We start from the raw sequence: 22,467 nt of genomic DNA on the forward strand, positions 1-22,467 counted from the left end.
GAAAATGAATGCTTCCCAATCCTATCTAGATGCAGCCTGAACACTGTAACAAACAGGCTGCCTGCATCCTTGGTGACCAACATCTCCTGCATGAACACAGTAGCACTTTAGTCATCACCCGGAGAAGGCTGTTTTCAGGCAGGTCTCTACTGTTGATTGATCCAGCAGAAAAGAGAAAGAAAACAGGAGAGTAATAGACTTCCAGGGCCTGAGCTGGAAGATGATGCTGAGAAACTAAGAGCTGGACAAGACCAGAAACAGATGATTAAGAGTATTTTTTAGTTCCCCACAAGTGAAGGTACAGAGCTCTATCTGAACTCTCCAATGGAAAAGTTTTTCCAGAAATTTGCCTTTCTGCTTGTTTAATTTTTTCACTCCAAAGATATTAAGTAAATCTCTATTATGTGTCAGAGTTGTGCCATAACTGGGGAGGAAAAGAACAGGCAAGATGAACCTACTCTCCACCATCTTGGCACTGAAGCTTAAGGACCACTGACAAAGCACGAAGGGATCTGACTCTGACAAACAAAGACGGCTAGAGACCCTCATCTACTTTCCACCAGGGAACAGAATTTGTGTCCCAGTCCTGCTTCTTCTTTTATGAAAAACACTGCTCCATTTCTCTCCATGAATGGAGAAGTCAATTAGAGATCTTCCCCATTGAGTACACCCCAAGCAAAACTGGTCAATACACACTGAGTGTACTTCCTTTTTCTCCAGGAGCATCTGCCACACCACAGGCCTTGCTGGACCATCTTCTTAACTGAGGCCAAGGAGAGCTGTGCATTGGCACTTACTGTTGCAGAGTCAACATTCAAAGAAGAATAAACCTTGAGGCTTTGAGGGAATCAAGACCACCTAGTCCTACTCCAGTAGTTTCCTAACCCCTTCTATGGATCACAGAGCTCTTTGAGAATCAGTGACCCCTTGAGACTTCCTGTATTGAAAAAGACACACATATATCTCAGCACGTAATTTCCCCTGTATTTTCAGGAGTTTCATGGACACACCATGTAATCGAATATCTAGAATTCCAGAGATCCCATATTAAGAATTCTTATTCTCTGTAAAAGCCCACTGGAGCTCTAATGTCCCAATTAGCAGTCTCTGAGTTGGGTGGATGGAACGCAGAGGCAATGTAGTGCCTGTGTATTACCACACAGGTCCCAGTTCAATCCTCAAGTGAGCTAGTTATCTTTAAAATATGGAAAAACTCTGCTCAGTGGCCAAGGGCAGAATTTCTCAAATCAGTCAGCTGAGCCATCTCATGTCTTCAAAGAAGACAACACCAAGCCCCTAAATGAAGTGGTTGAATCTGGTGGCGTTGAAAGGTGACAGCAGCCCAGAGGTTGTTAGGATTGCTGCCCACTGTTGACGGAGCAGTCACACTCGTATGGATCCTCCACTTCATATACGTTTTCCTCAATGGTATAGATGTTTTCCTCTGGGTGCATCCCCTCTGCTGCTGTATTTGCCAACCCTGAAGGAGAAAGGTTGGCCAAAGTGATGAGGCTGTGGAAATAAAGTATTGTAGTTGAGTTAAGCATTTTCTGGACAACATGTAATAGAATTGAGAGAATGGGCTTTGCTGAAGAGTTAGCAACCAAGGCAGTATACGATCCTTGATCAGGTCCTGGCTAAGAAGGGAAAACATAAAATACAATGAAATAATCTGGGGAATACTCTGTACCAATTCAAATTAATCTGAAATTTCTTAGGTATAAAAGTGGAATTGTGTTATCTAAGAGAATATACTTATTCTGAGGAAGTGCAGACTGAAGTGTTTATGTGAAGTGTCAAGATGTCTGAAACACCTGTACAAATGGTTCAGAAAAAAACAAAATTGTATACATAAAGAAACAAAGTAAATGTGACAAGATATCAAATAACATGCTCTAACTGCACTGTTATTTCAATCATTATGTGGGTTTAAACAATTCCAAAAAGTAAAAGGAATGTGTTATGGATCCAGTGAGACTTGAGTTTGAATTCTACCTCTGTTGCTTACCATCCATATGATCTAGGCTAAGTTGGATTTGCCTTTTCCATTTATTCATTCAAGAACTATTTAGTGTGTTACACACTGAGCCAATGCATCAAGAGATACAACAGTGAACAAAACACAAAAAGCTCCTGGAGGCTGTATATTAGTAAACTCAGGGTGTTAGGGTCCTCACCTATACAATGGGAATAAGTACTCTTCTCTCACAGGGCTGCTGTAAGGAACATTTATCCATGCAATCCTCAAATATTTATGAAGTGTGTACTAAGAATCAGGTGTGCACTAGGGGATACAGTTGTTAATGTGGCTGATAAGTTCCTAATTTTCTATGGAGTTTACATTTATAGGTAGAGATAAAACATTAACCCAATAATATCATAAAAAATGCCAGGGATGGCGGAGCATGGTGGGCTGCCGTCTATGGGGTCACACAGAGTCGGACACGACTGAAGTGACTTAGCAGCAGCAGTAGCACATGTAAATGTAAATATTACCTATTGATATCACAACATTTCAGGTTTCAGCTCTAATAAATGCTGGTTATAGATCATATAGAGCCATGATGATTAAGTGTTCTATTTGGTCTTATTTGACTTTTTACTGCAGACTATTTTGTCTTCATAACTATACCATCTAGTGTGTGTAAATGCTAAGTCACTTCAGTCGTGTCCAACTCTTTATGATTCTAGGGACTGTAGCTTTCCAGGCTCCTCTGTCCATGGGATTCTCCAGGCAAGAGTAGGTTGCAAAGCCCTCTTCCAGGGGATCTTCCCAACCCACAGATTGAACCTGCATCTCTTATGTCTCCTGCACTGGCAGGCAGGTTCTTCACCACTAGCACCACCTGCTGCTGCTAAGTCACGTCAGTCGTGTCTGACTCTGTGCGACCCCATAGACGGCAGCCCACCAGGCTCCCCCATCCCTGGGATTCTCCAGGCAAGAATACTGGAGTGGGTTGCCATTTTCTTCTCCAATAGCACCACCTAGACTTAGTCTAAAATTATTAGTGGTTCAGATAGTATTCAGTGGACAGAACCATTTTTTTCTTAAAATATATTTCATTCTGCCCATGCCCCAAATGTTACAGAAACCCAGTAAAAGTTTTATAATCTTTGTGTGTGTGTAGTGTAGTGTAATTAGGAATGGAGGCTAATTCTGCAATATGACAGACAAGCAGTTTTCAACTCTGTTTGTACATTACAATTACCTAGAAAGTTTTCAGAACAATAAGGGCTTCCCTGGTGGCTCAGATAGTGAAGAATCCACCTTCAATGCAAGAGACCCGAGTTTGATCCCTGAGTTGGGAAGATCCTCTGGAGAAGGGAATGGCCACCCACTCCAGTATTCCTTCCTGGAGAATTCCATGGACAGAGGAGCCTGGCAGGCTACAGTTCATGGGGTCACAAAGAGTCAGACACAACTGAGCAACTAACTCTTTCACTTTTTCACTATGATGAAACCTCATCCCCAAAGATTCTAACGTATTTGCTCTGGGATAGACAAATATGTTTAAGTGCCCTAGGTGATTCTAACAGGCAATCCGAGTTCAGAAGAACCAGGCTGAGTTATGAAAAACTCTGAGAGTAGACGCTGAGCTTCTCGTTCACTTCTGTAACCAGCGGCCACCTAGATCCTGGGTGGAGTAGGTGCTCAATCAGCTGAAGGGTCACCCAAGATCCCCACCTTCTCCTACCCTACTCATGATTCTTACCTTGAATTTTGTATCTTCTCTTTTCTATCAGAATACCCTAAGTAGAAAGGCAAACAAAAGTCCATTTAAAATGCTTTAATAAAATAAATGAGATAAAAAACAAAACACGCTAACGGGAGGTAAAGATCGTTTAGGGAAATCTGGTCTATTGGTTAAGATTTAATTACATCAAACCACTGATGTGTATCTTGGCTTATTACATAAACTGTGGTAGAAAGTAATAAAGATGTATTTTCATATTTAACAAATATAGGGAGTGCCTACTACATATCTGGTATATGCTAAGCACCAGGGACACAATAAATGAATTATGAGCCCTGACATCATTAACCTTGTCTTCCAGTGGGGAAACATTTAAGAAAAAAAAAATATAAGAAATAGAAAAAATAAAATAAATTCAAACTTGATGTGACAGAAAGAAAAGTACTGCAGCAAAATGGATTAACCTAGAGATTATCATACTAAGTGAAATAAGACAGAGAAAGACAAACATTGTATCATTTACATGTGAAAGCTAAAAACATTTCAAATATCTTTATTTACAAAACAGAAACAGACTCACAGACACAGAAAACAAACTTGTGGTTGCCAAAGGGGAGAGGGGAGCAGAGATGAATTAGGAGTATGGAATGAACAGATACATACCACTAAGATTATCTTTGGAAGGAAAGTTATGACCAACCTACATAGCATATTCAAAAGCAGAGACATTACTTTGCCAACAAAGGTTCTTCTAGTCAAGGCTATGGATTTTCCTGTGGACATATATGGATGTGAGAGTTGGACTATGAAGAAGACTGAGCACCGAAGAATTGATGGTTTTGCACTGTGGTGTTGGAGAAGACTCTTAAGAGTCCCTTGGACTGCAAGGAGATCCAACCAGTCCATTCTGAAGGAGATCAGCCCTGGGATTTCTTTGGAAGGAATGATGCTAAAGCTGAAACTCCAGTACTTTGGCCACCTCATACAAAGAGTTGACTCATTGGAAAAGAGTCTGATGCTGGGAGGGATTGAGGGCAGGAGGAGAAGGGGAAGACAGAGGATGAGATGGCTGGATGGCATCACTGACTCGATGGACGTGAGTCTGGTTGAACTCCGGGAGTTGGTGATGGACAGGGAGGCCTGGCGTGCTGCAATTCATGGGGTCGCAAAGAGTCAGACACGACTGAGCAACTAAACTCAACTGAGATAGCATATTCAAAAGCAGAGACATTCCTTTGCCAACAAAGGTCTGTCTAGTCAAGGCAATGGTTTTTCCATTGTTCATGTATGGATGTGAGGTTTGGACTGTGAAGAAAGCTGAGTGCGGAGGAATTGATGCTTTTGAACTGTGGTGTTGGAGAAGACTCTTGAGAGTCCCTTGGACTGCAAGGAGATCCAACCAGTCCATTCTAAAGGAGATCGGTCCTAGGTGTTCTTTGGAAGGACTGATGCTAAAGCTGAAACTCCAATACTTTGGCCACCTCATGCAAGGAGTTGACTCATTGGAAAAGACTCTGATGCTGGGAGGGATTGAGGGCATGAGGAGAAGGGGAAGACAGAGGATGAGATGGCTGGATGGCATCAGTGACTCGATGGACATGAGTTTGGGTGAACTCCGGGAATTGGTGATGGACAGGGAGGCCTGGCGTGCTGTGATTTGTGGGGTCACAAAGAGTTGGACACGACTGAGCAACTGAACTGAACTGAACTGAAGATGATCTTTAAGCTCAGTTCTGAAAGAAGAGAATGAGTCAGCCAAATGAAGAACCAGGGTGAGCATTCTGGATTGAGTAAAGCCCTGGTAAAGATGGTGTTAAGTGGCTGAAACTGAAAGCATGACTGGAATAAAAGAGTGGCACAAGATAAGGTCTGAAATGGAGGCTGGGCTAGATACTATAGGACCCTTGAAGTCACAATCAGGAGCTTTGGTTTAAACCTAAGACATAAGAAATAATTGAAGGCACGATATATGATATAGCTGGGTTTCAAGAAAATCACTTTGGTTGCTATGTGCAGAATGAACTAAAAGGAGGTATGAAAAAAGTGCAGGTAAGGCATGAACTGCCTCAGAGTAAGGTAGTGACAGAGAGGCACAGAATCATGGATTTTAAATATATTTTGGGGAAAGTGCAGGAAGTGAAGCTGGATTGTGTGTAGTTGGGATTGTGTGTTAGGAGAGAAGAAGGAGAGAATTCAAGGAGGGCTTCTAGCTCAGGCAACCAGTTGGATGGTAGGGAAACACTATGATGAAGACCCAGCAAGGTGGGGTAGGGTTTTAAAAAGGTGGAATATAGACTCCAGAGCTCCTTTTTGGACACAGTAAGGTGGGAGACAAATAAGTGGAGATAACACCTGAACAGCTGGACTGTCAGTACCAACACCCTTGAATGCTAAAGACAGAAACTAAGGATGACATTTAAGTCTATGGGAATATAGGTTATCATCATCCAGAGGGTATGGAGAGAAGAAAAACACCAGCTCTGGGGAATCTCAACACCTAAAGATCATGCTGAAGAAGAGAAATTATAAAAATGACTGAAAAGGAGTGGCCAAAGTGAGAGTGGTGTTTCAGAAGTCAAGAGAAGTAAGACTTTTGGAATGAGTGAGGGTCAACTTCAGTTCAGTTCAATTGCACAGTCCTGTCTGACTCTTTGCGACCCCATGAATTGCAGCATGCCAGGCCTCCCTGTCCATCACCAACTCCCAGAGTTCACTCAGACTCACATCCATTGAGTCAGTGAAGCCATCCAGCCATCTCATCCTCTGTCGTCCCCTTCTCCTCCTGCCCCCAATCCCTCCCAGCATCAGAGTCTTTTCCAATGAGTCAATTCTTTGCATGAGGTGGCCAAAGTACTGGAGTTTCAGCTTTAGCATCATTCCTTCCAAAGAAATCCCAGAGCTGATCTCCTTCAGAATGGACTGGTTGGATCTCCTTGCAGTCCAAGGGACTCTCAAGAGTCTTCTCCAACACCACAGTTCAAAAGCATCAATTCTTCAGTGCTCAGCCTTCTTCACAGTCCAACTCTCACATCCATACATGACCACAGGAAAAACCATAGCCTTGACTAGATGGACCTTTGCTGGCAAACTAATGTCTCTGCTTTTGAATATGCTATCTAGGTTGGTCATAACTTTCCTTCCAAGGAGTAAGCGTCTTTTAATTTCATGGCTGCAGTCACCATCTGCAGTGATTTGGGACCCCAGAAAAATAAAGTCTGACACTGTTTCCCCATCTATTTCCCATGAAGTGATGGGACCAGATGCCACGATCTTCATTTTCTGAATGTTGAGCTTTAAGCCCACTTTTTCACTCTCCACTTTCACTTTCATCAAGAGGCTTTTGAGTTCCTCTTCACTTTCTGCCATGAGGTTGGTGTCATCTGCATATCTGAGGTTATTGATATTTCTCCTGGCAATCTTGATTCCAGCTTGTGTTTCTTCCAGCCCAGCATTTCTCATGATGTACTCTGCATAGAAGTTAAATAAGCAGGGTGACAGTATACAGCCTTGACGTATTCCTTTTACTATTTGGAACCAGTCTGTTGTTCCATGTCCAGTTCTAACTTTTGCTTCTTGACCTGCATACAGATTTCTCAAGGGGCAGGTCAGGTGGTCTGGTATTCCCATCTCTTTCAGAATTTTCCCCAGTTGATTGTGATCCACACAGTCAAAGGCTTTGGCATAGTCAATAAAGAAGAAATAGATGTTTTTCTGGAACTCTTGCTTTTTCCATGATCCAGCGGATGTTGGCAATTTGATCTCTGGTTCCTCTGCCTTTTCTAAAACCAGCTTGAACATCAGGAAGTTCACGGTTCACGTATTGCTGAAGCCTGGCTTGGAGAATTTTGCTGCTGCTGCTGCTGCTGCTAAGTCGCGTCAGTCATGCCCGACTCTGTGCAACCCCATAGATGGCATCCCACCAGGCTTCCCCGTCCCTGGGATTCTCCAAGCAAGAACACTGGAGTGGGTTGCCTTTTCCTTCTCCAATGCATGAAAGTGAAAAGTGAAATATGAAGTTGCTCAGTCGTGTCCGACTCTAGCGACAACATGGACTGCAGCCTACCAGGCTCCTCCATCCATGGGATTTTCCAGGCAAAAGTACTGGAGTGGGGTGCCATTGCCTTCTGCGGAGAATTTTGAGCATTACTTTACTAGCATGTGAGATGAGTGTGATTGTGTGGTAGTTTGAGAATTCTTTGGCATTTCCTTTCTTTGGGGTTGGAATGAAAACTGACCTTTTCCTGTCCTGTGGCCACTGCTGAGTTTGCCAAATTTGCTGGCATGTTGAGTGCAGCACTTTCACAGCATCATCTTTCAGGATTTAAATAGCTCAACTGGAATTCCATCACCTCCACTAGCTTTGTTCGTAGTGATGCTTTCTAAGGTCCACTTGACTTCACATTCCAGGATGTCTGGCTCTAGGTCAGTGATCACACCATCGTGATTTTCTGGGTCATGAAGATCTTTTTTGTACAGTTCTTCTGTGTATTCTTGCCACCTCTTCTTAATATCTTCTGCTTCTGTTAGGTCCATACCATTTCTGTCCTTTATGGAGCCCATCTTTGCCTGAAATGTTCCCTTGGTATCTCTCATTATCTTGAAGAGATCTCTAGTCTTTCCCATTCTGTTGTTTTCCTCTATTTCTTTGCATTGATCACTAAGGAAGGCTTTCTTCTCTCTCCTTGCTATTCTTTGGAACTCTGCATTCAGATGCTTAAATCTTTCCTTTTCTCCTTTGCTTTTCGCTTCTCTTCTTTTCACAGCTATTCGTAAGGCCTCCTCAGACAGCAATTTTGCTTTTTTGCATTTCTTTTCCATGGGGAAGGTCTTGATCCCTGTCTACTGTACAATGTCATGAACCTCATTCCATAGTTCATCAGGCACTCTATCTATCAGATCTAGGCCCTTAAATCTATTTCTCACTTCCACTGTATAATCATAAGGGATTTGATTTAGGTCATCCCTGAATGGTCTAGTGGTTTTCCCTACTTTCTTCAATTTAAGTCTGAATTTGGCAATAAGGAGTTCATGATCTGAGCCACAGTCAGCTCCTGGTCTTGTTTTTGTTGACTGTATAGAGCTTCTCCATCTTTGGCTGCAAAGAATGTAATCAATCTGATTTCGGTGTTGACCATCTGGTAATGTCCATGTGTAGAGTCTTCTCTTGTGTTGTTGGAAGAGGGTGTTTGCTATGACCAGTGCATTTTCTTGGCAAAACTCTATTAGTCTTTGCCCTGCTTCATTCCGTATTCCAAAGCCAAATTTGCCTGTTACTCCAGATGTTTCTTGACTTCCTACTTTTGCATTCCAGTCCCCTATAATGAAAAGGATATCTTTTTTGGGTGTTAGTTCTAAAAGGTCTTGTAGGTCTTATTAGAACCATTCAACTTCAGCTTCTTCAGCTGTACTGGCTGGGGCATAGACTTGGATTACCATGATATTGAATGTTTTGCCTTGGAAACGAACAGAGATCATTCTGTCATTTTTGAGATTGCATCCAAGTACTGCATTTCGGACTCTTTTGTTGACCATGATGGCTACTCCATTTCTTCTGAGGGATTCCTGCCCACAGTAGTAGATATAATGGTCATCTGAGTTAAATTCACCCATTCCAGGGTCAACTTAGTTGAATATTACTGAAAGATGGATGTACTGCAATGAAGACAGAGGTATCTCCTGGGTTTATCAAAATGGAGATCACTGAACTTGAACTAAAACTACTTCATGGCAATTCAAGTGTAGAAGCTAAATGGGGCTGGAGGTGTTTGAAGAGCACAGAGGAATGAAATGTAGGAATAACTCATCTGAAATATGCCTGTGAAGGAGAGGAGAGAAACGGGAATAGCTGGAGAGAAATGTGTGAACTAGATCTTATTTTTACACTAATAAAAAAAGCATCAATAGGAATGGAGAAAGAGATGATTCTGGAGAAAGCAATCAAAGGAAGCAGGAAGTCATGGCTATGCCAAAGTAGTTGAAACAGGCTTTTAATACTTCATCAGTGCAGTGAGAAGGGAGGGAGGTTTGAGCAGCAGTGAAATATGTGATGCTCATCTCAGATACTGCACTAGGAAGATACAAGATTGCTGCACATTTCTGAGTGCCAATTTATGGCTTTGATGTCATTATTAAAAACCTGTTACCCTCGTTGTGTGATTTTCTCTAGCAGCTTCTAGGGAAAAGACTGCAAATTGTACACAACTTTCCCATCTATTCTTCTAAGTAGTCATGTTTTTTTAATATAAATTTATTTATTTTCATTGGAGGCTAATTACTCTACAATATTGTATTGCTTTTGCCATACATCAACATGAATCCGCCACAGGTGTACACATGTTCCCCATCCTGAATCCCCCTCCCACCTCCCTCCCCATACCATTTTGGCAGTAATCATATGTGTGTACAAAACATGACTTCTCCTACTCGTCATCAACCTCTTTCCACACCCTTTTACCCAAACCATAACAGTTCCCAATACCCAGGCCTTGGCAGAACACAAAAAGTGGGTGTTATCATTACTCCTTATCAGCCTGTAGATTCCATATTCATGTGGTCAATTCCCAAACTCTACTGCTACCTCTCCATAAACTTGGGTAAGTGGGAGTGAGTAGCTTCTTCCTCTCAACAATTCATTTACCATTAATGGCAGAATAACAAAAAGGTAAGCAGGATAGCCCTGGTTTCAAATCCTCTATCAACTAACAGTGTCATGTTGGACTAAAAGTTACTTAACCTTTCAACACAATGGCTCTCCAAGTGGTAAATGAGAACAATATTAGTACCTTTTTCAACAGGGTAATTATGAGCATTTAGTGCACATAAAGCACTTGGAAGCTTTAAGCCACACAGGATGAGCAGCGCATCCCAGTTTTCCCTGGACTGTCCCAGTTTTAGCACTGAAAACCCACATATTTGGACCCCCCACCCCACTTCAGTCCTGGGAAATTTCGGAATGTTTCGTAATCCTACACACAGTCTATGTTTACAGATGAGTAAGAAAGGCTACTAAAATAATAGAGGTATAAGGCCTTGGCCTCTGCCCCAAAGAGAGGAGAATATATCACAATTATTAAAGTATGTGAGGCTTTCAGAGTGATGGAAGTGTTTGGTCATTGATTGTGGTGATGGTTTCCTGAATGAAATCATCTTCAAAAATTCATTAAGTCGGACACATTTTACATAGACAGTGTATCACATATAAATTATACTTATTTTTTTAAAATAAACATAAGCAACTTAGAAGTAAAAAGTTTGCTGAGTGCCACAATGGAGGAAAATAACAAATGCTGCAAGCTTGACCATGACCCAGTGTTAAAGGAACCTGCTGCCCCTCTTTAAAGAACCACCCATAAGAGATACATAAGATAGAAAATGCATAGAAGGAAGTGATTGCTAATTCATGAATTTAAAATATTTATGCTCTTTACAAAATAAGAAAATAGGTACTAGAATCAACCTGCCTGAATCTGAATTCCAGCTTTGCCACTTACCGATTCTGAAACCTTGAGAAAACTTTGAAAGTTTACCATCTCTAAGTGTTACTCTCGTCTGCTGTAAAAAATGGGGATAACAGTACTACCTACCTTATAAGATGGTGATGATGTTAAATATAAAAACATGCTTGTTACACGGTAAGCACTGAATAAAAACAAGCTATTATTAATCCTGTGATTTTAAAGGACTAAAGAGTATTCCTTGGAAGGAAAGTTATGTCCAACCTAGATAGCATATTGAAAAGCAGAGACATTACTTTGCCAACAAAGGTCCATCTAGTCAAGGCTATGGTTTTTCCTGTGGTCATGTATGGATGTGAGAGTTGGACTGTGAAAAAAGCTGAGTGCCGAAGAATTGATCCTTTTGAACCATGGTGTTGGAGAAGACTCTTGAGTGTCCCTTGGACTGCAAGGAGATCCAACCAGTCCATTCTGAAGGAGATCAGCCCTGGGATTTCTTTGGAAGGAATGATGCTAAAGCTGAAACTCCAGTACTTTGGCCACCTCATGCGAAGAGTTGGCTCACTGGAAAAGACTCTGATGCTGGGAGGGATTGGGGGCAGGAGGAGAAGGGGACGACAGAGGATGAGATGGCTGGATGGCATCACTGACTGGATGGACGTGAGTCTGAGTGAACTCCGGGAGTTGGTGATGGACAGGGAGGCCTGGCGTGCTGCGATTCATGGGGTTGCAAAGAGTCGGACACGACTGAGCGACTGAACTGAACTGAACTGAAAGAGTATTCATTCTAATCAATGTAACCTGATATTATAATGTCTAGGTTTGGGTTGGTTCCTATATTAACAGTTCCTTATCAGAGGGAGAGAGAAGCACCATCAGATGACTTACATTTGAGAATTAGACCACCAGAGATAAGAATCAGAGCCAGCCCAGCAGAGACTCCTGCTCCTATGTAGAGGCCTGTTCTGGTGGTGGCACCCATGTCTTGTAACTCAGTAGCCAGTGTGGATATTTCCTATGGAAACGCAAACAGAATTACAGCAAATGGCCAGAAACCCATTGTCTGCCCAGGTAATCTCACAACTTATGCATCAGAAAAGCCCTTTCACAGTGTCCCAGGAATGCAGGGACTCACAATTGAAATGACTCACAATCTGTCGCCTTCTAGACAAACTTCAAACCACCCAGAGAAAGAGATTAGCTCAAGTTTTGGACTTAGCAAGAGAATAACATATGCTTGTCTGTGCTGTGGGTGGAGAAGTAGCCTTAGTAAATGGACTCCCAATTTCCCCAACAAAAATGAACATTAAAGTGGAACCCTATTTATATAAGATTCCCTCGTGTTTCCAGGGAGTTTCAGAGAGGTCTAAATTTGGTGTTGTACCATGAAACCCCAATTTCCACAGAAAGATAGTGATTTAAAAGCTAGGAATTTGCAGCCTGACAGTCTTGGGTTCAAATCCCAGTTCTGTCACCAAACAGCAGAGTCATCTTGTAAAGTTATTGGGAAAATTAAGTGACAAAAACCAGAAAACACTTGGCACAGAGCCTGGTACAGGATAAATGTTCAATCAGTGGTAGCTTTTATTGCTATTGCTCTGCATCCTGCTTCTAAAATTTCAGTTCATGTTCCCCCTTTAAAAAGAGTAACAGTGAACACCTTTAAAACAACATTAAGCAATTAAGTCCTCCGTTTATTCAACACACATTTACTGCAAGTGCACTGTGAAAATGTGCCCTGAGCAGTGTGGCACAAAGAGGTATTTAAAAGGCAGTCCTGGGTTGCAAAGACCGCAGGACAAACACAAAATACTTGAGAGTGAGTCAGACTGAGTCAAATGAATGCAGACTCCCGGGTATGTCCTCAAACAATTTCCCAGTCACTGCTATCAGATTGTTTTCTAGTGGTTTTCCCTTCCATTCTGAGAAGGTGGGAGACATTAAAATGGTGGTTGATTGAAATACGGCTTTGTTTTTGGTTAGATATGTAAGTTCTTACCTTAGGATATTCCTGACTGGTGTCTTGTCATAAATAAATACATTTAAACAAACAAACAATCTTTCTCATTAGGGTAGAAATGTTAACAAGGAAAAACACTACTCTCAGGAGATGCAGGGTGTCTGAACCCTCCACAGTGGTATACAGTTGTGAAATTTCAGGATAAGAACAAAATGCTAGTGAGTCTTCCTTTTGGCACACCTACTGTGTGCCAGGCACTTTTACATGCATCATCTCATTCCATCCTTACAACAGGCCTCTGCAGTTACAATTGTCATCAGCAACATGTTATAGTCAAGGAACCCAAAGCCAAGGGAGATGAGGTATTTTTCCCCAAGGAAGGAGTGGACAGGAAGGAAGTCTAAAGCTATACATTTTTTCTTTGAGTTGAGCATGAGCTGAGCTCGCACACACAGTTACTTACCGTCTGATTTTTATCATGGAGGGTCTCCAGTGTCTGCGTCTCTACCACAAAGAAGAAAAATAGCCAAAACAGTTAGAAATGCTCTTTTATATGAGGTTTGTGTTTTTTTTTAAGCTGCCTATAATTCTATTTGAAATTAATTCTACTTCATACTCTTCACAATAATTAACTGAGAAACCAACAGAATTTATTGAACACTTACAAATCAACTCTAGGATGAGGTTTTTTTATCCAGATAACAAACCAAATTACCTATGTTCTATGAAATGGAGACTTCTTCTGGGAAGACATATTTGAATACATAGTTTGTTGTGTCCATAGGACCTAAAACGGTCTGCAAAATTCTAACAGCATTGACAATACACAAGCAGGCATTATAATTAGACTTTTTTTAGATCAAATGACTGCTCTTCAATATTTATTTTGTTCATTTTTTAATTGACATATAGTTGATTTACAATGTTGTGTTAGTTTCAGGTATACAGTAAAGTGATTCAGAATATATATATTCTTTTTCAGATTCTTTTCCCTTACAGGTTATTACAACTTACTGAGTATAGTTCCCTGTGCTATACAGTAGATCTTTGTTGGTTATCTATTTTATATATCTGTGTGTTCAGTTGCTCAGTCATGTTCAACTCTTTGAGACCCCATGGACTGTAGCCTGCCAGGCTTCTCTGTTCATGGAACTTTTCCAGGCAAGAATACCAGAGTGGGTTGTCATTTCTTACGTATCTTCCTGATCCAGGGGTTGGACCCCATCTCTTGCATCTCATGCATTAGCAGGTGGATTCTTTACCACTAGAGCCAACTGGGATGCCTCTTATATGTTAATCCCAAACTGCTAATTTATCCCTCCTTCACCCTTTTCCCTTTTGCTAGTCATCAGTTTGTTTCCTATGTCTATGAGTCTATTTCTGTTTTGTAAGTAAGTTCATATGTACAATCTTTTTTAGATTCCACATATAAGCAATATGATATGACATTTGCCTTTCTCTGTCTGGCTTACTTCACTTAGTATGATAATCTCAAAGTCCACCCATGTTGCTGCAAATGGCATTATTTCATTTTTATAACTAAGTAATATTCCATTGTATAGATGTCCATCAACAAATGAATGGATAAAGATGTGGCATGATTAGACTCTGAAAGGTAAGGAAAGTTGATTTTCTAAAAACCATTTAACATTAAGAGAGAGGGTATTTTGTTCCCTAAAAAATGAAAATAATAATAACTGTAACTATAATTTACTATGAATAGGCATTGTGTTAAATTCTTCAAGGAAGTATATCTCATTTAACACTCAAAACAACTATCTTAAAGTAGGGAGTATCTGTCCCATTGCACAGACGAAGAAGCTGAGAATCAGGAAGCTAAATGACTTACCCAAGGTCACACAGCTTAGCAAATAACAGAAATGGCCTTCCAATTTAGGTCTGCATGGCCTTAAGTACACACTTAACTATGCTGCCTCCAACAATGCTCACCTCAGCACTGTGATTACTAAGCTCATCATGTTGCCCAGATCCCAGATCACTTTCTTTCCTTTTTAGGCATTTATTTATTCATCTGCCTATCCATTCAATGAACATATATTACATCCCCACTCTATGCCAGGCACAGAGGACAGAACAGTGAACAAGATGGGCGCAGGCCCTTATCTCATAAACAATGCATTTTACAAACCAATAAATCGTCAGCCTTGGGAAGAGTAAGGATGCAAACTCATTTTTCTGGTTGAGTCAGAGGCTCTGAAACTTCCTAAATGCCATGGTCACTTTCTGGAAGCTTCAAAGTCTAAACTCCTGGCATACAGACTCTGATTTTAATATTACAAAAGCATATTCTCAGCCTAAAGTTTTGTTTATTCTTTAAGAAAAGGAAAGACGTTATCTCCCATTTACCTTTGCTCCTTTATGAAAAGGAATTTTAAAACCACACTGGTGGAGCTACTAAGTAAACTACACATACAATATTTTCTAGTGTAAATCTACTTTCTGCTTCCATACAATTACTTTTCTTGGCTTAAATGATAAGACTGTCTGACTTCTAACTTTTTTTTTTAACTTCATCTTACAGAGAAAATGATCAATCAACTAAAGCCCTACTGGGTTATCACAGCTTATTTTCACGTAGATTGACATCAACCAAGATGGGTGGGACAGATGGAGGAAGTTACAGTGTGTTTCCTAGAGGACCCAAGACTGGCAGAGCAGGTTGATGATCTTAAAAGTATACAAACTTAATATTTACCATCTAGCATGTTTTATGTGCCTGACACAGTGCTTAGTACTCTACACGCACAATATCTTTTCATCTTCACCACCGCGTTGTTCTTGTTCAGTCACTAAGTCATGTCCGACTCTGCACACAGCACCAGTCTTTCCAATGAATTTGCAGGGTTGATTTCCTTTAGGATTGACTGGTTTGATTTCCTTGCTGTCCAAAGGATTCTCAAGAGTCTTCTCCAACACTACAGTTCGAAAGCATCAGTTCTTCAGCACTCAGCCTTCTGCATGGTCCAACTCTCACATCCATACATGACTACTGGAAAAACCATTTTGACTACACGGACCTTTGTCAGCAAAGTGATGTCTCTGCTTTTTAATACACTGTCTAGAGCTGTCACTGCTTTTCTTTGAATAACTAAGCATCTTTTAATTCCATGGCTGCAGTCACTGTGTGCACAGTACTATTATTTTCCCATTTTTCAAATGAAGAAGTCTCAGAGAGGTATTTTGTCCAAGATCACATAGCTATTAACTGGAGAACCCGAGATTCAAATCACGTCTACTTCCAGAGCTAAGGATTCATCCGTGATCGAGTCCTGCTTTCTTCAGGTGGAAGAGAGATTTCATTTGTCCGATGTTCAAAGTTGGTTTAGGAACCTCAAAGACCCTTGGAACTCGTACTTGTAAAGGCTCCTCTCCACTTCATAACAAGCATATGTACCCACATTCCACGTTAAAGAAATGGTGTGTACAACTACACACAAGCTGACTTGCAGGTAATTAACTGGTATAATGTTACATATTATAGTCATACCATTAAATAAATAAACTAATTAATTAACTAATTAAATACTAATTAATTTCAACTTTTCATTTTATATTCGTAGTTTGGAGCCATTGCCTTTTTTTGTTTAAGTATTTTCTCAGGCCTTTGAAAAGCTCAGAGATTGTAGGCACTCTCCCTATATTCCCAGGTACAAAAGATGGCCCCATTCTGTTGCCCTAAAGGGAAGGAACAAACTAGTAAAACCTGAAGTGAAGGCCACTTCTGGTTATGGTACAGACACCTCAAAAAACGTGCACGCCTTGTGAGGAAGCTACTTCTCCATCTGGGAAGGTGTGTGGTCACACAGCAAATGCCCACTTGGGCGTGACATTGTAAAGAGCACTGAAACCCATGATGGGTAAGTGGGACTCCCACCATTCCCTTCAAGGTCTACAGTCGTGGAATTCTTTAAAATATAACAATGACATATGATAAACACTTGGTATGATTCGATTAGCTCACTATTTGGGTGATCATCTGTTTCCACCATATTTAACTTCCTTACTAATCGCATGAGAGATCTTGGTACCCAGTGACTAAAGAACCAACAAAAAGATTCAACCTCTAGAGCACTGACATTAATATTTAAAATAACTAATATGTGAGTGCTTTGTCTGGGCAGGGCACTATGCATTATGCTTAGTGCTTTACATGTGTCATCACATCAATCTTTACAATAGTCTTATGACATAGGCACTGGAAATTAGCCTCATTATAGAGGTAAGGAAATTGAGCCTCACAGAGTTTGAGCAACAAAACTGAGTTTATAAAACTAACACAAAAAGCTGACATTAGAACCCATTCTGCCTATCACTGAAGCGCTGTGCTGTGCTGTTGTTCCAGTCATGTCCAACTCTTGGCAACCGTATGGACCATAGCCTGACAGGCTCCTATGTCCATGGGATTCTCCAGGCAAGAATACTGAAGTGGGTTGCCATGTCCTTCTCCAGGGGATCTTCCTGACCCAGGGATTGAACCTTCATCTCTTGTGTCTCCTGCATTTCAGTCAGGTTCTTTACCCACAGAGTCACCTGAGAAGCCCATCACTGAAGAAGTACTTAATTGCAACCTCATTCTGCCTCTAGATCTTACTGAAAATGACAATAGCTAACATGCACTGAGTATGTACCATGATCAGACTCTGGGCTAAGCACTCTAGACACACTTCCTTATTTAAATCTGAGAGATTTAATAGATTAGGATTGGAATTTACGTATTATTAAATTTTAGGGCTTTCCTGGTTGCTCAGTGGTAAAGAATCCACCTGCCAATTCAGAATATGTGAGTTCAATTCCTGGGTCTGGAAGATCCCCTGGAGAAGGAAACGGCAGCCCACACTAGTATTCTTGCTTGGGAAATCTCATGGATAGGAGCTTGATGGGCTACAGTCCATGTGGTCAAAAAAGAGGCAAACATGACTTAGGAACTAAACAACAACCACCACCTCATTTTACTGAATCAAAGACTATGCTTTGGAGAGTTTAGAGAGACCAGAACTCCTCCCTGATCAACGTGACTTGAGGTCTGCTCTGTCAACCTTATCTTCTTTCTAGAGCACTGTGGAAAATACCTGTTGAAATACTTGAAGGTTTTAGCTGTTCCTTCTGAGGTCAGAATCTGAGGAAGATGATGGACTTTATTCCAGTTAGAAGAACTCTTGAAATAGCCTAATCCAAATTATCCCAAACATGGACTGGGGCCAATACCTGACAAAACATCATCAGTACAGGAGTAAATCAGAAAATAATAAGGAAACATAATGAGTTTTTCATTAAACTTATATAAGAGTATCCTTTTTTTTTTTTTTAAACACGGGGATGTCAATAGTAGAAATCTTTTTTTCCCTTGTTTGGCAAAATACGAAGCTCATCAAAAATCTTTTTCAGGAGTCTGGAATTATTGGGTGGTGAAATCCAAGTCTCTGAACTCATTCCTCAGACAGAAGAGGAAGCTGCTACCAGGAGAAGTGAAAGGCTTTGGCTCAGGTAGAGGGCTACTCATGACTAATTCAGAATCCTAGCCTGGGGCTCTTTTTTCCCAGCATATTTTTACCTTCACCCCTTCCTTACCCCTGTCACTATCTTGGGTGCACAGAAATATCCGTGCCTCCACTCAAACTATTTTCTCATATTTTCCCCATATTCTAAATCCTCTGAACTCAGAAACCAACTAAAGGTTTCCTCCTATACACCATGTGTAATTACCTGAGACCGGTCCCTTTGTGGTGAGCATCCTTGGAAAGGCTGTAGTGATGTCCCTCCATGGAGTCCAAGCTGGGGTGACCTTGGCTAAAGTCAGAAACCAACGTAAGGATGAGGCTTCTCTGACAGCAGAAAAGTGGCAACAGAAAAAAAATTGTAAACACAACAATAGAAGAGAAACACATGCTAAACTTCCAAACCTACCTGAACACCTTTGTTGAGAGTATATGACACTCAGAATGTCTGACAGAGGTGTGTTACATCATTATTATCACAGTCTAATTGTTAATAATAAAACTTAGAGCCATAGTAAATGCTTTCCACAAAACATCTCATAAAATCCTCCCACTGGCCTCTAGGGTAGGTAGTATTATATTTTATAGAGGAAGAGGTCACAGAGTTTAAATAACTTGACCAAGATTACACAGCTGGTAAGAAGCAGTGTCAAATTTGAACTTATCAACCACTAAGTACACACTCTATAAGCATTAAAACATGAAAGCATACGTGCCCCCTCTTCCCCACACGTGCAGAGTCCAGTGGTTCTCAATCTTGGCTGCACATGGGGGAGAATCATTGGGGGTAGACTTTGTAAAACTCCCATGCTCAGGCTCCATCCACCTCCAGAAATGCTGATTTCCCTGGTTCAGGGCTGGAGCCCAAGCATCTGTGGGAGTCAAAAGGGTCCCCAGGTGATTCCAATGACCAGTCAGGTACTCAGACCACTGATCTAGCACTTTCCTTCATTCTATGGCCATGAGGTTCAAAATAGATGGAGGGAATTAAACACGGTTGGACCCGTTAAACTTTAGGTCTTAGGGACCCAACTGGAGGGCTGTAATTGGGAAGACCAAAGGTGAGATCAGTCAGTGTATTTAATATGATCCACAGGCAAATCTCATTCAGAAAGAAGGTATGCAAAAGTCTACTCACCTGGTTTGATGATCAACTCCAGGTTTGATTTTCGATCATTCATTAGACCTGGGAATTGGATCCGGCAGCAATAGGTCCCACTGTCAGCTAAGGTCACATTCTTTATGGTTAAGGTCACGTCTCCTTTGTGCAAATCCCTCTTTAGTAGGTATCTGCTGGATGTCTGATAGGTCATGCTCCTTCCATCAGTCCTGAGCACCAAACTGTAACATTCAAACACAGGGCAGGGTCCCTTGCCCCAGCACACAGGCATGAGATTCTCAGTGGTAGCTGGAGAATAGGTGCAGGGCAGATCAGCATTCTGACCCACCTGAGACACATATGCCCCTTTCAAAGAACCTGCATAAAGAGGGAAAGAGAGCAGTGAGAGAGGTTGGTCCACTTCAAGAAAACTGCAAGCAATGCTTTGCAGAATAAAGAGGAAATCACTGCTGCTGTCCTGCTTGGAGAACAGTTCACTATAGCAATGATTCTCAGACTCAAGGGGCACCAGAATCACCAGAAAGCCTTGTTCAAACAGAGAGAGCTGGGCTCAACTGCTAGAGTTCCCCATTCAATAGTTCTTGGGTGGGGCCCAAGAATTATATTTCTAACAAGTTCCCAGGACACATATCTCAGGATATGGCTCATCTTAGAACCTCACTTTAAGAACCAGTGCCCAAGGAGAGAATCATGGCCTGGTCCTGTGAACATCGAAGGGCACTGCTGATGGAAACAGATAATCAGCAGTGGGTCACTGTCAGCCAGGAAAAGAGCTCACCCATTTAGGCTAGTCGTCTATTCACAAACTCAGGGCAGTTATCCTAACACAAAACTCTTCTTTTTTTCTTAACCAAGGACCAGTCACATAATGAATAAAAACCCTTGGCTGAATAAGAAGTTAATGTATGGCTGTTCTGAGGTTTAAAATTTATATAAACTACACACTAATATACACACATATTCAAGCAGTATAAAAAGCATATGACAACTCTCCCATACCCTGCTCTTTTCCATTTCCCAGCTCCCTTTCCCAGAGAAGCATTCATGTATTCCCACTCCCCTGTGACACACACAAAAACAAGTCCAATGTATCCATTTTTCTGCTCCTTGCTTTCTTCAATTAACATTATGATTTAAAGACATCTCATATCATTATGTTTCATCAGCTTTGCTATTTGTATCATGGATATATCACAATTTCTTTACCCACCTTCTGCTGGTGGATATTTAGGTTTCTTCCAAGCTTTTGCTTATTACAATGACCATCCTTGCATCTTTATCTTGTACTATCCAACTGCAAAAATCCAGACTTACTTGTAAGCAGTAGCAGCATGAGCAGGACACAGTCAAAAAGAAGATGTGAAAACATGGGTTCTGAAGAAGAAAGTCAAACAATGGCTGTTTGGGTGCCGTTTCAATTCTCCAATCGAACTGAGTATTTCCTGGAACTGTCTCTCCTCCCAAGTCACAGGAGCAGTGGCCACTCTGCAGACTGCTGGCCCAGCACAGCAGGCATTTGACTACCAATCACTGCTCTCTTAACACTGTCATCTACGATGACAGCAAAGGAAATGCCAGTTCTCTCTCATGCTAGACCACACACATCCTGTGAAGACTGACATTTACCCTGTCCTCATCAACGAAGAGGAAACAATACTCAGAGGAAGAAAACTGTTACTCTGTCAAGTGTCTCTTGGCAAGTAGAGTAAACCTTCTACTATCTCCAGTGAAATAATAGTCCTCGGTCTGAAATGGACAGTGTTCCCTGGGAACACAGGTAGAAATATATCACTCATACATTCATTCAGTCAAGTCAGTCAGCTGGTGAGTTCTGTGACCAATGTTTATGAAGCATCTGCTACTTGTCAGGAACTGGACTAGGAGCTGGGAGATACCACCATGAATGAATGGCCTGATTCTTTATTTTTTTTTTTTTTTTTTTCCTTTTGGCCATGCCATGTGACTTGTAGGATCTTAGTTCCCTGACCTGGGATAGAACCCATGCCCCCTGCATTGAAGTGTGCATTCTTAACCACTGAACTGCCAGGGAAATCCCAGTCCTGTTCCTTATCCTCACATTTAGCTGCCCTTTCTACTCCAATCATGAAACTAGTTCTTAGCCTTGCTTTAATACAAACTGAGCTATGTCATATAAGCTTACTAGATTGGCCTCCCCATTTATAAAATGTATAACATAAGGAAATTGTGTTAGGTGATATATGAACAGCTGCTCTAATATTCTGACTTTGACCTGAACTTTCAAACTCTTCCATCACGGAAAAATGCATTCCTTCCTGTAATGATTCTTTCCCCCTCCTGTTGGGGGAACTGAAGGCACCTCGATATTCTATTTCCTCCCATATACGCTAGATGTCCCCTCTCCTTCCATTCCAGGGGCTTTGGGCATCAATTGCCAGAAAGTGTTGAACCACACTCTCCATTATTGAGATTAACATCTCAGACTCAAACAGTCTCAACTCTGGGAGAGTGACTTTTGTCTGGAAATCTTAAAAGCAAACATCTATTTATAAAAGGGAAGTGAGCTCTCAGATGGAATAGTTTCTGAAAACCCTTTGGTCTTCCTCTATCTTCTCTGCCTGAATTTCCTTGTCACTCACTTTAAACATTACTAAATGCATTTATTATAAATATCCAGCTTGTTCTGTGTGTGTACCTTTATAGTGCCACAAAGTTAGTGGTGACTCAGGAGATCATGTTCAAT

General features: G+C 41.2%; 1 protein-coding gene across 1 annotated transcript; it reads right to left on the reverse strand.

Annotated features, from left to right (window-relative positions):
* Positions 1-967: 967 nt before the first annotated feature.
* On the reverse strand, positions 968-21,114 carry LOC129636822 (hepatitis A virus cellular receptor 2). The gene is made up of 7 exons (XM_055560552.1): positions 21,033-21,114; positions 19,764-20,090; positions 18,834-18,917; positions 13,573-13,613; positions 12,038-12,164; positions 3,714-3,750; positions 968-1,512 (listed from the first exon to the last, which is right to left on the reverse strand). The coding sequence occupies exons 1-7, from the start codon at positions 21,112-21,114 to the stop codon at positions 1,353-1,355; spliced, it is 858 nt and encodes a 285-aa protein (XP_055416527.1). The 3' UTR covers positions 968-1,352.
* Positions 21,115-22,467: the final 1,353 nt, after the last annotated feature.

The sequence above is a fragment of the Bubalus kerabau genome, chromosome 1, assembly GCF_029407905.1.
Source record: "Bubalus kerabau isolate K-KA32 ecotype Philippines breed swamp buffalo chromosome 1, PCC_UOA_SB_1v2, whole genome shotgun sequence".
In the NCBI taxonomy this organism is placed as follows: domain Eukaryota; kingdom Metazoa; phylum Chordata; class Mammalia; order Artiodactyla; family Bovidae; genus Bubalus; species Bubalus kerabau.

Coding starts and splice junctions, on each gene's coding strand:
- LOC129636822 (XM_055560552.1), bottom strand. CDS start 21,114: ATGTTTTCACATCTTCTTTTTGACTGTGTCCTGCTCATGCTGCTACTG. Junction 18,918..19,763: donor GGAGTTGATCATCAAACCAG/GTGAGTAGACTT, acceptor TTCTGACTTTAG/CCAAGGTCACCCCAGCTTGG. Junction 3,751..12,037: donor TGGTGGTCTAATTCTCAAAT/GTAAGTCATCTG, acceptor CTTTCTACTTAG/GGTATTCTGATAGAAAAGAG.